Source organism: Sander lucioperca, chromosome 4 (assembly GCF_008315115.2).
Source record: "Sander lucioperca isolate FBNREF2018 chromosome 4, SLUC_FBN_1.2, whole genome shotgun sequence".
Lineage (NCBI taxonomy): Eukaryota > Metazoa > Chordata > Actinopteri > Perciformes > Percidae > Sander > Sander lucioperca.
Window position 1 is genome coordinate 10,302,869 of NC_050176.1, and position 15,507 is coordinate 10,318,375.

The window sequence follows — 15,507 nt, forward strand, 5'->3', positions numbered from 1 at the left end:
ATTTACTGTATAATTCACTGGCCTGTACAGATGGGGTCTACAACTATATAACTAAATAATTGTTGTTTTGGGTTTTTTTTATTCTTTACCGCCTCTAAGCTTTTCCTGTTCTAGGTTAAGAGTTACATTATCTTCGAAGGCCATAAGCACTAGGCATTTTGATAACACTGAGATTACAGTCAATAAGTCAATGATTTAGCCTGTTCTTACTGCACATATGTAATCATTTGTATATAAAATCTATACAATGTTTAATATCCAAATTGGTAGTTGAAGTTAAAAAGATAAGGGTTGTCACTTTTGGATTATATGGAAAATGATGACCTTCATACATTTTATATCAATGAAAGTTAATGGCTGTGAGAAAACATTGGAGACACAAAGAAGCACTGTGCTTATATTGTTTATGGTGAACACCAACGTCTGGTCTTCTTTTTCCTTTAACCACATCGTCAGCACTCTGTCTCAAATAAAACAACACAAAAGCTTCAAATCCACAGTTAGTTAACGTGTTGGTATTATAAGTAGGAGCTTGTGGAGTCATCGTGTTTACAAATCTGACACGAGGAACTTTTAGAAAGAACTACCTGTTTCTGTTTGCGATATTATCTCATGATTAAAGGAATCCATTTAAAATAAATGATTTCACCAGTTCAAATTGAGTGGAAACTTTTTTCTTTATTACTTTTTTTGGTTTTCATGACATAACTCTTTTCTTTTGTCTCTCCCATGACCTAAAAATGTCAAAACTCACTTTGCCAATTGGGACCAATTTACTGCTAAATAGTGAGAGCAGATATTTTTTCTCTTATAATACGTCCAAGAAAAACGTTTGGGACCTCTAAGTTACTAAAAAAAAGTCCTTAAATTACCATTAATAGCATTGTCTGACTCAACAACAACAGATTGGTTTTAGATTGTAGGTTGATTTGGTTTTTTTAATGCTTTGTATGGAACAAAAATATGACAAATGACTCAGCTGGTGTTTAGTCAGTTTTATAGTTCAAAATATAAACAAGAATAATATAGTTATTATTATCATACAAACAGAATGTTAAATGTAAAAAAAAACAACAACAAAAAACAAATACCACATTTTTTTGTGAAATTATCAAATCATCCGAATGTCTCATAGGTTCATTAACACAACAACAACAAACATGCCGACACATTAACACGCCTGGTTTCACCCGGTTTTCCTTCCATACACCGCGGCCTTATTGATTCTCATTTTAATTATGTTGACCCAGACTCCGTCTCTCTTCTTCACTGACAACAAAACCAGCACAGGCCAGCAGTCTGCCTCTCACACTGTGATGTTGACACCTCCGTCTTCTTACAGGGGAACTAGTCGAGGATCCACTTTGATGTCACTCCCCCGCAAAGGAAAGGTCAAAATAATAAATGTAGGCCCAATTGATGGGTTGGCAGGGGGGCACGGGGGGTTCAGGGCTGATTTTTGGACGAGTGCTCCCCTAAAGGCATAATGAATTCATACAGTCAGGCACGGCCAAAGAGGAAAACGGCATGGGTCCTCTTTCCATGAAAAGGTTGATCTAAATCTGCAGACGAGCCTGGCTCCTTCTGCCCACTCATTCTCCACACACATCACTCTCTTCTCTTCTCTCTCTCTCTCTCTCTCTCTCTCTCTCTCTATCTCTCTCTCTCTCTCTCTCTCTCTCTCTCTCTCTCTCTCTCTCTCTCTCTCTCTCTCGCTCTCTCTCGCTCTCTCTCTCTCTCCCTGGGCTTGTCTCACACTCACATACACACATGTATGAATAAATGCTCAAAAATATGTCTTTCACTTCTCTTTGACACACACCTCTGCATATGCATCACCTCCTTCTCTCCTTCACTGAGAGAGGTGAACCACATCACCATAGAACAAAAACCCCTCAGTAAGCTGCTCCAACTCTTCCTCACAGCAAGACCCCTTTCATTCAAGAGTCAATAATCCAAAAATACACAAATGCTTGAATATGTCTTTGAAGATTCCTCAGGTCATCAGAGTCACAGGATATCAGTTAGTAGGTCAAAGGCAACCGAGTTACACCAGGTCTGCTGGCCTTTGGCCTTGTGTCCATCATTGCAAACTCATGTTTTGCAGCTGGAAAACTTTATTTTAAATTGTAGTAAAGATCTCAAACTTTTATGAAACTACCAAATAGGGCAAGCTGAATTATGGGTACATGCGTATAAATTAATACCCAAGACATCAAGAATATTTACATTGCATCTAAAGGTGTCACCATTAACAATTCACAACTGAAATTGGATTTGAATTTTTTACTCAACTGGAGCAGCTAGCGGTGGAAGAACTATTGTAAAAGTAGCAATATCTCAATGTAAAAAATACGTCATTACAACTGAAAATACTCAATTCATGATGCTACTTTGGAAAATTAAAGGAGTATTAGCAGCTAAATGTACTTAAAGAATCAAAAGTAAAAGTGTGTATGCAGAATGGCCCTTTTAGAGAGTAATATCATATTATTGGAATATTATTGCTGACGCATGAATATGTACGCAGAAGTGTAATGTTAATTTAAACTACTCTTTATTTACACTGTAGCCTAAACAATGTGTAATTCTAGTTTATATCATACTAATGTAGTATATACACTAATATATATATATATATATATATATATATATATATATATATATATATATATATATATATAGGCCTATATGTTGAAAGCTGGTGTATAAATGAATATAATAAATAATTAAAACACTTGCAATAATATTATATATATATATATGTCTTTATAAGAGAAGTTGTAATTATTGGCAATACTAATAAACAGATCAAATATTATATCTGCTTACAAATACATTATAGTGTTTTACAGACCTGAATGTTTACAAAGCCTACTAATTATAAATGCTAAACAGGGGACTTAAAGCTGTCGAATAGGCTGTGGCAAAAGCACACAATTTCCCTCTGAAATGTAATGTAGATAAAGAGTAAATGGAAATACTGTAAAGTAAAATAGAAATACCTCAAGTCAAGCACTTGATTAAATGTAGGCAACTTAAGTTACTTTTCACCAGTGACCACCACTGACCTGACTGAGGTGAGCAGACACAGCCCCATAACGCTGCCTTTAGTGTAGATACATGTTTTATTTAACTTAGAGACAAATTTAAAGGAAATAATGAGAAATATAAAGGCTTCAAATGATGACCTCGGTTTGAAATTACAAAAAGTAGGCTAACATAATTAACAAAAAAGTTGGCCTATAGGCTACCAAATATCCCAAACTAATTCTAAATACAGAATAAGTTGTCCCTGTATTTTAGTTTGGGTTGACCACAGACCAACATTACATTTGCACAATAAGATATGGCTTAGACTAGGCTACTTAGGCTATAGGTTATAGGCTACTCGTACATGTTGTTTTGTTGGCCTACGTTGTAATTGCGTCATTGGCTCGCACTTTATTGATCCTATAAGCCCTGTTTCCATGTGAACACATCGAACTATAAACACAATATTGCGCGAGTATTCTTTGTCGCAATCAAATTACTATGTGGTTTATTATAGGCTAAAGTCACACTCTTTGTGTTTCCACTCAGAGACAAACTAGACCTTAAGGCCCTGTCTTACCGCATTGGTGACAAACACTCGGATAAACAGAGATGTGATTATTTCCCACAGGCAAAACGCAATTTCCTGATCAGCCACAATCCCAGTGAGTCGCGTTAAGATGCGCATTCACACCGAGCTGCCAGTTTCCTCCGGAGGACGAGCAGCTCCAGGGCTGAATTACATGCGCAGTCCTGCCGTGAATCACACATCACCACGGCAACCGGCGTTCACACCGAGTCTCCGTCAGCATCAGTGGGATCCGATCCCATCCACAGACGACAGAGCTCCGAACACCACAGTAAGTTTATATCCCCCTTTTCTACATTCATGTTTTTGAGTGCGCATGCCGTTTATTTGTGTATTTCACACACGTGTTTGCGGGTAAAGAGCCTGTAGCCTACCGCTGCGGAGAGACCTTTCTTCACATGACGTGATTTAGTGATTTAACTGCAGGTGATTCATGGTTTTTCATCTGCTTTAGTGAATGAATGGAGAAGCATTACATCTTTATTCGGTTGTTATATGAGGCTGTATGTCTCTCTTGCAGGCTGAATTGCGTTGTAATTTGCGCTAGGCTACCGTTACATAAACGGCTACAATTAACTACGCATCCAATGATCGTCCTTTTGTCTTTAGGCTACATATATTAGACTAAGTACGCAACTCATTTAACACAAGCTTTGTCATGTAGAAAAATGTACAGTGTGACATTTAAGATGGAAAAACAGGCTTCATCGGCTGGAATAATATGCTTTTTAATTCAGATCTTTTTTTAGATAGAAATTACATAGAAAATAGTTTTTATTTATCAGCCTTCTATCTATTTCTTGTGCTGTGTTACATCTCTGCACTCTGATTACTTGTTACACATCCTGTATATATCTTGTCGCAGCAGTCTTCAGTGCAGCAAGTTCAGATATGCATGACCAGTGAACCCTGAAGAACTTGAGAGGCACAGGCATAAAGAACCCACTCTTACCTATTCCTAACACAGCACGTCTTCACCTTCAGAAAGCTGCGTCTTCCCTGTCCTGTTAGTTGATATATGTCAGATTGTGGCGATGGATTAATCTGCATATTCATGCCATCATTCTGCTAATAATATGCATAGTGCGTAATTAATTAATGTGCATTTAAAATATGTCATTTGCAGCTCTCATTTCCTGTCAGTATGGGAACACTGAGTATTTGACAGCAACACCCGGCTCATTTGTTAATCACAGATTCAGAATGATTCATCAAGTACTCACATTTCCCTCCAACAGTGGGGAGGAAAAATGGTGGTCAGCACGACCACTTTAGCCACCCACTCACAAAGGACACCAAGTACTATGTAGCCTACTGTATTTCTTGAATAATATACTTACTTAAGATCCTTCTTTTTTTCTCACTTGACAAAAGCTGCTATTTAACTGCTTGAAAAAAAACATGAACAGATTCTGCATCAGAAGATACGTCTTCATCTTTTACACAGTTTAGAGGCGATCACTTTGCACCATTATTCTCTGTAGACCTGGTCTGCTGTAATCTAAGTCCACAATTAAATTTGGTTTAAGGTTTCCACTTAATAAATAAAAACATTAAATATTCTTTCTTTAGCAGCATTTATTCACAGTAGATTTGTCGGCAGCCTTAGTTAATGATCCTGTATATATCCTTTATGAAAAACACATTTTGTGTGCATAAGGGATTTCTCCTGCATCATAAAAAAAACTTTGCCTCCTGGTGAGTGTATCATCATTGTGAGTCAGTGGCGTCAGTATGGCCCGTGGGGTCCTTGGCTGAGGGAAGGTGTTGTGTTGCACGGTGTGAATGAGATAAGTAGCTCCTCACCTCTTCCCTCCACATTCAGATGATCATTTGATCGAGGAGAAAAAATAGAATCAGAGCGGAAGGGCGTTCAGCACTGTGTTGGTGGCGCATTAGATTTACACGTCGGTTCTAAACAATAAAGAGTTTGGAGGAATAGCTGAGGCTGAGATATATATGAAATGAATCATACACTCACACTTATGAAACAATGTTTACTGGATTGGATAACCAGGAGGAAAGTATTCCTACTGTATTAGGATGGTTGCAAACATAGAAGTCTAAAGACATTTAAGATGGCACCCCCACTAGAAGCCAGATAATTATAATTCCACTTACCTCTCAGAATTATTCAATTATTAAAGGAATACTCTGATATTTTGGGGAAATATGTTTATTTGCTTTCTTGCTGAGAGTTAGATGAGAAGATTTATATCATTCTCATATCTGTAGGTAACCATACTGTATGAAACTACTGCAAGCAGCCGGTTGGTTTAGCTTAGCATAATGACTGGAAACAGGGGGAAACAGCTAGCCTAGCTCTGTCCAAATGTAACAAAATCCATCTACCAGCACCTCTAATACAAATAATTGAAGTGTAAAAAACACATGTTGTGGTTTCACGGTGGTGCTTTGAGCTAAATGCTAACATAGGCATGCTAACATACTCACAATGACAATGCTAACCTGCTGATGTTTATAGCAGGTATAATGTTTACCATGTTCACCATGTTAGTTAATGTGTTAGTATGCTAATATTTTCTAATTAACACTCGGTACAACTTTGGCTGATGAGAACGCCATGAGTTCTGCAGGTAGGCTACTTAGTCATAAATCAAAATATTGGACAAATACAAATTTTAACCTGATAATCACCAAAGTCAATACATCTCATCCAAAGGGAGTCATGCATCTCTGTACGAGATTTCATAGCTATCCATCCCATAGTTGGTGAGATATTTCAGTCTGGACCAAAGCAGTGGACTAACAGGCTGACATTGCATCTACGTACTACTTTCTTGCAGTCTCAGAAATACTTTTTTATTCTATTATCCTTTTTGTGTGGTCTATATTACTCTTGTACCATCCTGTTTTTCCTCATCATGCTGCCATCTTCTCCAATTTCTTTTGTGTCCTGGCAGTATCCAGGATTTGAGCTACAAGCAGTGCTGTCACATTTGGTTAAAAGAACACAGTCTGAGTCAGTCTGACCTGAACTGTCTGTCCCTGCTCTCCAGATCTATCCAGGCATTTTTTTTTAGACAGCCGAGCAGCTATGGTGAAGCTAGGCAGCAATCTGTCTGATAAGCTGGAGAAGCAGCCGTCTGCGGACGACGGCTTTGATAACATCCCCCTCATCACACCCCTGGAGGTCAACCAGCTCCAGCAGCCATTTGCAGACAAGGTAAGTGCGGCTTATTAGGTCAGTGTTTGTAAGTCTGTTTATGTGCCTACCTACTTATATTTGTTTTCCTCTAAAATACTGTGTTTCTAAGTTGCACACCGACCACAACAAACCAGCATTACAGCATCACAGAAATAACCAACAAATTCACATCTGGACAAACACTATTAAAATTCATAAGGGCATACCTTCCAAGCATGAGTCCCAACTCTGAGACTGCTGTATTTACCTTCTGTTACCTACCGTCCCAGGTTAAAACCTTGGCATTAGCCCACGCAATGCAAGCACCTCTTTGAATGCATAATGGAAGATGAAAGCCCTGAAATTTTGGTTGGATGATGCACTCAGCAGAACAGGATGTTCCACAGGCTAACTAGATGTTGCTGAAACATTAACATGAAAAACACTTTGTAGCTCCCAAAGTGTTTTTAAGGCATCGATTAGAACTGGCTGTTTTCGCAAATGATGCTTGTGTATTTTTAGACATGCAAAAGAGTATTTTCAGTGGACACAGAATCACTGACCCTGCGCTGAACACTGGGCACATCATCATCCATCCACCATAATGTAAAACAAATAACAGCTAATTAGTAGTTCTCAGTTTATATCCAGAAACGTCACAATAACAGTGCATTGTTTCTGCTGCAGGTCATTGTAAAGACATCAACACAATATCAGCTGCCGCAGAAGAAGAACAAGCTGTATGTGCCCAATATCAAGAAGCTGAATATCAACTTCTACAGTGATGTTTCAGAGAAAGCCAAGGTACAGCAACCTTCTGGAGTCTGGGGAATTATGTTCTGATTAAAACATAAGTCTGGTGATATTTTATGTTTTTCTTATTGTAAACAAATCTCATGAAAAGACCAAAACCAACAATAGAACTTAACACACTTAAGTATTAACTGTGTATCCAAAGCCTGATATAATTCATTCCTGCCATAGAGCTCCATTGTTGTTCAGAAAAGGTTAAAGCAACACCAAATATTATGTTGTACCTTAAAATAATGTTTCCAAAATCGTTTCAGTGGTTCATCAACTCGTAACAGGGTGAACGCCACTTCTGCATTCGCTTTGCGGCCCTCTATCTGCTAAAACCGCACTATGCAAGTTTGCCAGATCGGGTAGTGGATCTGTAGTTCGAATTAGATCGGTAATGGACAATTCCGCTTCCAACCTGTAGGGGGAACGAAGAGGAAAAGTGCTTTGGTGTTGCTTTAAAGTCCAACAGAAATCACATTTAGTCATCCCTTTTTGCAGTCTAAAATACTGTCAACATGTTATTTTAATGCGTTGTTTATAGTTTTGTATTAATAAAAGGAAGATAAAAGGTATTTGGGGAAATATCAGAAATACGCTTTTCATCTCAGCTGGCTGGAAGGGCGCATCTGTGTTAGATTGACAGCAGCTGCCTGGCAGGCTGCCAGAATGCCGGGAGGAAAAGTAAACAATGTAAAACCATAGCCTACATGTCATGGGCAGACGGTGTGTTGTTAGTGGTATTGAAGAGTAAGGAACACACCAGCATCTGACTTGACCGAAGTGACATTTGCAGGAATGTTTACATGCGGTTTAATGTGCTGCAGCTGATTAACTATCTAACCTGCAAACTGACGTTAGCAGTGCACTGTCCCCACTGAATGTTTGTTTGGTGGCTTGTTCAACAAGCAAAGGTGCAGAAAAAAGACCTGTGTTCATGTTTGTAGATTATATAAGGAGTCTTTAGCAGAAAAGCTAATGTCGGTTGTTGTTAAGAGTCTGTGGCTCAGTGTGACCATCTGCCCTGTCTATGGTAGAACGCTGACATTACTGCTTTGCGCAAAATTTAATTTGCAGTATGGAAATAAGGTCTCCATCTAGACAGATTTTTTCCCCAAAGGAGAACACAGAAGAACTAATTTATAGAGCAGATATCAATATGTATGCTGTAGCAGACAAATATATGCAATTTAATTTCAGTTGGACTTAAAAACACAACAATGAGCCAAACAATTGCACTGACTGATATGTTCTGCCCAGCTCTTTTACGAAAATATTTTGCCTTTTTTAAAGTGAAATTTTTAAGTTAGTTTGTTTACCTGTCTTCAGTAGAAACCAATGGGATTGGGGCTGAGTGCCACAGACAGGGTTGGGAAGCCAGAACAACAATATATTACCAGCTTTACTCTTTCAGTATTGATGACACTTGTTGCTGAAGTGGTGTGTATATTATATATATATATATATATATATATATATATATATATATATGTGTGTGTGTGTGTGTGTGTGTGTGCACGTGTGTGCGTGTGTGTCTGTTGTTGCTCAGATCACAGGTCTGATCCTCATTACATTGGCCTTCCTGACCAGCCTGCTCCTCCTGTTGATGTACAAAGCCATGTGGTATGACCAACTTACCTGCCCAGAGGGTTTCATCCTTAAGGTGCGCAGCATAAACACACACGTACACACAAACCTACACACACATAGATGAGCTCACATACACAGTCCAAGCCATTAAAATGCTATCCTTGCAGAAAATGAGTGTGCATAAACACACATGCAGTGCACTTGTGTCCACACACACACACACACACACACACACACACACACACACACACACACACACACACACACACACACACACACACACCACACACTGTGGATCTACATGATTTAGGGAGAGAAAGAAATCTAAATGGCCATCATCTTCCGTCAATAAAGCAGAGACCAGCAGAATCAGCTCATGTAATAGACTCAACCTCAACCTTCTAATTTCATTATCCAGGTTAAAGTAGTCTGTGCGACACCCACTCAAAGGGTACACACAGTCTACAATGCAGCTGGTGCTTTGTTTCTCGACACACCCTCACATCAATCACTTGGGGAGGATTCTCTGAAAACTGGAGCTGGAAACTCAAACTCATTATCTTCCAATGACACCTTGGAGGCATCGTGTAGTGAGCCTGCGCTCTCAGGCATGTTAGTTTAAGAGTCATGCAGAAGAAAATGAGAGAGTGGGAGAGACAGAGGGAGAAGGAGGGAAAGGGAGCTACAGACCCAGCTTTCCGCTCAGGCAGAGATTGGGACGCCCGCCTGTGAATCAGAGGGGTCTTTAATTAGAGCTGAGCGTGACTGAACTGTGATTAAAGGCTTAACAGTGAAGGGGGAAGCGAAGGGGGGGTGGACCTTCCGGCAAGGCTTTTGAAGTTTATGCCTGTTACAGTTGCTTTCAGCATTTTTTCCTGCTAAAGCGTTGTTGGAGACATAAAAAGAGAAGTGAGGATGGAGGGAGGCGTAATCACTGCTGTGCTTTTGAGAGGTTCAAATCCTCAGTGTGAGGGGTCAGGTAGTGGACCCTCGGAAGGGAAACACTCATGAGGTCAACACAACTCAGTGGGCTCTTTCCAAAACACAACATTACCAGGATGGACGCTCGGTTTCTTTGATTTCATTTGCCCACATTGTCTTGTACACACTCACCCTCCTCAAAACAAGCAAATGTGAGTTTAAAGATGTTGCACAGGATGCTTTTTCCTTAAATTAAGGCTTTTTCTAAATGGACTTTGCAACCGTGGCGTATTACTACTGTAAATCTTTAACGTCATTTGGAGAAAGAAGAAACACGTTTACAGGAGGTATTTAAACTCCCCTGGTCTGATTTGTAGAAACATTTGCGCTGCGTACTAGTGAAGAAAAACTCACTTTGTACTGTGATGCTAACATTTGTTGTCACTTGTTTCTTACACTTTTTAATCAACAGTTTTTTTGATAAAGATGGCTTTTACAACATTTTTTTTTACTGATAAAGGTTTTCTAAATGTTTCCTTGCACTGTGATGCCTCCCTAAGCTTTCCAAACCCTGCATTATGTTCAGATTTATTAAGTTATTTTTTGGCTTTATAAAAAGGTATTTAGAACAATCTTAACTCAAGGTCCACAATGAGCTAATTTCATCTGTTGAGGTATTGTTGGCAGCCCCAGAAAAAAAGCTAGTGGGTGGAGATTGAGTGAAGATATTTTATCTAATCTTTTAATTTTTGCTGGCTCTTCTGCCTTGATGCTTGCCAGGGCTTGGATGTCATTGTGTCTGTTAAAGTGTCTTTGCAATGTGGCAGTACATGGTAGTTATTGTAATGTTCTTGTTGTAATAGTCTTTGTTGTAATGTAATGACACATCTACTGGACAACCACAATGGTCAACACTGTTAGCAGCACCTGAAAGTACTTGGATTTAGTGTCACCTCTGAAAGTTTATCGGTGTTTTAAGCCCCCAACGTGTTCATCAGTGTTTTAAGCCCCCAACGTCTCCTTCCAGGCAGCGCTGCCTGGAAGGCACTAGGATTAGGCAATGGTTAATGGTTATTTTTGTTTCTACCATAACAATTATATTAAGTTTTCACAGTTTAGAGATACACCAGAACACATTCTAACATGACTGTAGACAGAGACCTTGATGAATGAACAAATCCCCAAAACGTATTCATGTGCATCATTTACATATTGATATATATGTATATGTACTTATAAAAGTTGTCCTAGATGAGTTTGTTAATCATTATTAATACAAATAATCATACAGTAAATTAATTTCATGGACAAGTAAACAGTCTATGTTGACCTGCTGGGAGGGTCTTACGTTATTACAGTAATGTCACCTAGATTGAAACAAACTAAGATACGTTTGTCTTTCTGTTGTAACAGCAGAAGCACTGCACCCCAGCAGCTCTGGAGATGTACTACACAGAGCAGCAGCAGCAGGGGGTTCTGGGCGTCCGCGACGGGGCCAACACCGGGCTGTACGCCGCGCTCAGCCACCTTAACCAGGTCAAGAGGACTGGGCCGGAGTTGCCATCGCCATGGTTACCAGTCATCAATGCTCTGAAGGAGGCAGAGGTGGCCAAACAAGGCAGTGAGCTTCTGCCAGGAGGACTGGAGGGAGAAGAGTGAAGGGGCTGACAGAAACGCAGGTGTTAAAGGTGGAAATGATGATGGGGAGGCAGCGTAGATTATTGTGTCTTTCTTCCCTCGTACAGTCCATCGAATCACTTGTTTATACTGGTGCTCCAAATCCTTAAAGGTGTAACTACTGAACATTTAAATCAGCTATGTAAACCACATGTATTTAAGAAGCTAATACCCAACTGTGTGTGTGTGTGTGTGTGTGTGTGTGTGTGTGTGTGTGTGTGTGTGTATATGTGAGAGAGAGAGAGAGAGAGAGAGAGAGAGAGAGAGAGAGAGAGAGTTGTTGTGGTTAGAGGCAGGAATGTTATTAAAGTGTTGGAGAATGTGCCTGACTTTTACAGTGTTACTGAGGCATGAGTAATCTCCGCCATCTGCATTCAGTGTGTGTGTAAATACTGTACACTGCGGATGCTCACATAGGCCTACATTTGAACGCATTTGTATGCATATTTGCGTTCATGTGTGTGTGTCTGTGTATGCATACACTGTATGATTTGCATACTTGTCTGAGAAAGTTGTAGGTGAGAGAAGAGAAGCGAGGTGAGAGAGCGCAGAGTGAGAAGTGAAGATAACAAGTTTTTAATGAGACTACTGCGAGTTTCTCCTCATCACCTCGTCTCGTTATCTCCCCGTCTATTCGTTGAGTTTCAGAGGTGGAATATACGAAATCATCAGTGAATGTGCTCACTCTTTAAACAGTAAGACAAGGAGCTATAATTGACTGTTTACATTTTTTGTCAATTCTTCATCTTATTATCCAGAGATTGTTAATTGCAGTTCTGTGTGCGTCTACAGTTAGAGTCAGAGGAAAGTGTGTTTAAAGAGGCTCACACAGTGGCTTTGGAAAGTATCAAACTAATAAAAATCTAAAACTACAACTTTGTTGTCATTATGGATAATTGTGTGTAGAATTCATCGCCAAAAAGTCAATTTAGTCTGTTTTAAATTAAATCTTTAACACAATAAAGTGTGCAACAAGTAAATGGGCCTTAAATCTTTCTGAAGCCACTTTTCATTTGAAGACTCTTATTATGTTACATGATGATGTGAGCTACTTGCAGTAATTATAAAAAAAACTTGAGAGCTTTTAATGTATTACTTAAAAACAATCTAAATTTTAATAATGCTGTATGTTCATGTATGTAAGGTGATTTTAAAACTAGCAATGTATTAGTTTTGTTGCTAAATTTTGTTTTGATTAATGTTGCTGTAAGTATTCTGTAATGCCACTGTAAATGAACATGTACAGTATAACCACAGGGTTGACTCATCATGATCCTTATATGAATGTATGAAGTAGCTGCTCTAATCATGCAGTAGATGTAATTAGTGCTTATAATGTACTACCTAAAAGCTTCTATTGCCTGCACATGTTTCTATTTATTTTATTAACAGACGATTTACGTGTATGTTGTTTTGATGTCTTTTCAACGGTAAAGTTGTGTTTGAAAATCTTGCTTTAAGTGCTCTTTCACAATCTAGTGTTCATCCATTTTTAAGGGAAAAACTATGTGAAACAAATATTGTTTTTCTTCAACCGTCATCAGAAATAGATCAAAATTCTTTGACAAATCTTGTAATGTGTCCTAATTATTTGCTTTCACTTATTTTGACCTACATTTTCTCTTTGTCACTTTTTCAAACGGTGGATATCTCATTTTGAAACAAAACTCTTCCTGCGAGTAGGACGAATGTGAGATCACAGCACAGCTTGTTCTTTGGGGGTTCAAGTGCCAAACGTTTACATCAGACCCATCTGCTCTGATGTCACTGTCTGAACAGAAATAAATGACTCAAGTGTGGAGTTGTCTCATTGGCAAGTGGCCCTGTTGATTTAGACTCATTGCCTCTAATGACCTGAATTAATGATTCGTCGAGACTGAATATTGGTGGTTTTATTTAACAGAAAACATTCATTAGGTGTTTTTTTAGGCTCAGTAGTGTTTTTTGCCTCCAACGGCGCCTTCCAGGCAGCTAACCCTAACCTTAACCCTAAACATAACCATTGCCGTGCTGCCTGGGAGGAGAACTAGGAACTAACTGCGCTTTGTATTTAGAGCACCATAAAGGTGTACACACTGTAAGCCCATCAAATGTTTTTTTTTATCTGAAATCATAATATATAAAGTAACTAGTAACTTTTCAGAGAAATGCTGTGTTATAAAATATACAGTCTATACAGTTGATAATTATAACCTACGTTACTTAAAAACAGACCACGAGATACTATCTTGGTGAAAAAGAATGTAATGGTGAGGTATTTGTGAACTGGGTTGATGAGTTCAGCTACTAAAACTTTCTTCATGAGTCAGTCCTCATTAACTCCAAATCAGCTGCTGAGCTGCACAAAACTAATTAATTATTACTAACAAAAGTACTCATTTATCACCAATTACCTGAATGAATTACTTTTTTCTGCCCCGTCAAGTAAAGTGATATGTCATACTGAGAGGGTACTCTCCATTACTCCATGATTATCTTACCATACTTACTTACTCTTGTGTTTTTTTACTGCTAATTCACAATTAGCTCTTGAAAAACAAGAGACAGCAGGATTCATTATCAGATTTGTCCCTCTATCGCTCTCTAGTAACGTTTGTGTACCGTATTGTTGACTGTTACCCTTATAACAATGACAGTGACTGTTCCGCAAAGAGATACATTTTTCTTTTGATACTTAAAGCACATTTTTCTTATAAAACTTGCATACTTTATTTAGGTAAACATTTTAATGTAGGTCTCACCTCTACATGCAGTACATTCCTACTCTTAGATTACAGTTTTTGCCGATTGCTTACACACTGAAATCAAAAGTATTACACAATTATCAAAACCTTACACTCAAGGAGCAAAACATTGGCCCAGATGTGCACCACACAATGTCAGCCTCACACTTTTTGCAAACAAATACACACACAGTGATTGCAAAACACTAAACACACTTATACATTAGACACAGAAGTATAGCATGATGTTACTTCCTTGCAATTCCAAAGCACTGACTGTCAAATTACCACACCTATGAGCCAATCTGTGAAACACAGCCATCAGGTGCACAAACACGATTGCTTTATTGTAGACACACCATTCAGATTTAAGCACTATACAAATGCAGCAGATAAGTTCACCTGCCTTCAATCAAAATGAAAGGAGTCAGAAGAAGAGGGAGGGTGAAAGGGGGAATCCACAGAGGAGGAGAAGGAGGTAGAGGAAGAGGTACCCCTCATTCAGGCCATGGAGGACGCCTGTGAACAGGTTGGCTTGCAGCTGTGCAAGGATGGATTCGACATTCAAGACGGTTCTTCCCACGTTGCCTTGCCAATGAGGATATCGCCTGTGATGTTGATGAAATTCTCTGGCCAGATCCAGCTACGCGAAGAGATAATGTCTAGTATTTTCTGTACTTTTTCAGATTTTTTTTTTGTTTGTTTGTTGTTGTTTTTTTCTGTAATTGTGACCTGTACTGGATACAGTATTTTATGTTTGTCTGTTGTTTGCTGAGCTAACAGTGTTATACACATTACTGTAGTAGCTGTATGAAAACTGGGACATGTTTTGCTGTGATTCTCCATGTTGACATGTTGACTGATTTGAGTATATGGAGAGAAATAAATTATATTTTCCTCAGTCTGCAGCATTGGTCTTGTATAGTGTTTGGTGAACTTATTGTATATTTGCACTTTCTCTGTGTACTTCATTTACAGTACTCTAATCACCGAGAAGTAGAATTGCTAAAAGTGTTTTAGGTTAGCAA

At 38.8% G+C, this 15,507-nt stretch overlaps 1 protein-coding gene across 4 annotated transcripts; it reads left to right on the top strand.

Annotated features, from left to right (window-relative positions):
• The first annotated feature begins 3,622 nt into the window (after positions 1–3,622).
• caly (calcyon neuron-specific vesicular protein) lies at positions 3,623–13,555 on the top strand. 4 transcript variants are annotated; one of them, XM_031289394.2, is made up of 5 exons: positions 3,623–3,893; positions 6,643–6,809; positions 7,458–7,574; positions 9,118–9,231; positions 11,496–13,555. In XM_031289394.2, the coding sequence occupies exons 2-5, from the start codon at positions 6,681–6,683 to the stop codon at positions 11,736–11,738; spliced, it is 603 nt and encodes a 200-aa protein (XP_031145254.1). In that variant the 5' UTR covers positions 3,623–3,893; positions 6,643–6,680; the 3' UTR covers positions 11,739–13,555. The 4 variants fall into 4 exon arrangements, with proteins under 4 accessions (XP_031145254.1, XP_031145253.1, XP_031145251.1 ...); XM_031289393.2 differs by having other exon boundaries at positions 3,637–3,893; positions 6,547–6,809; positions 11,493–13,555; XM_031289391.2 differs by having other exon boundaries at positions 3,645–3,893; positions 11,493–13,555.
• The last annotated feature ends 1,952 nt before the right edge of the window (positions 13,556–15,507 follow it).

Excerpts from the sequence above, each read along its gene's own strand:
- caly (XM_031289393.2), top strand. The coding sequence starts at position 6,681 with ATGGTGAAGCTAGGCAGCAATCTGTCTGATAAGCTGGAGAAGCAGCCG. Across the intron at positions 6,810-7,457 it reads AGCAGCCATTTGCAGACAAG|GTCATTGTAAAGACATCAAC; the intron begins GTAAGTGCGGCT and ends TTTCTGCTGCAG. Across the intron at positions 9,232-11,492 it reads CAGAGGGTTTCATCCTTAAG|CAGAAGCACTGCACCCCAGC; the intron begins GTGCGCAGCATA and ends CTGTTGTAACAG.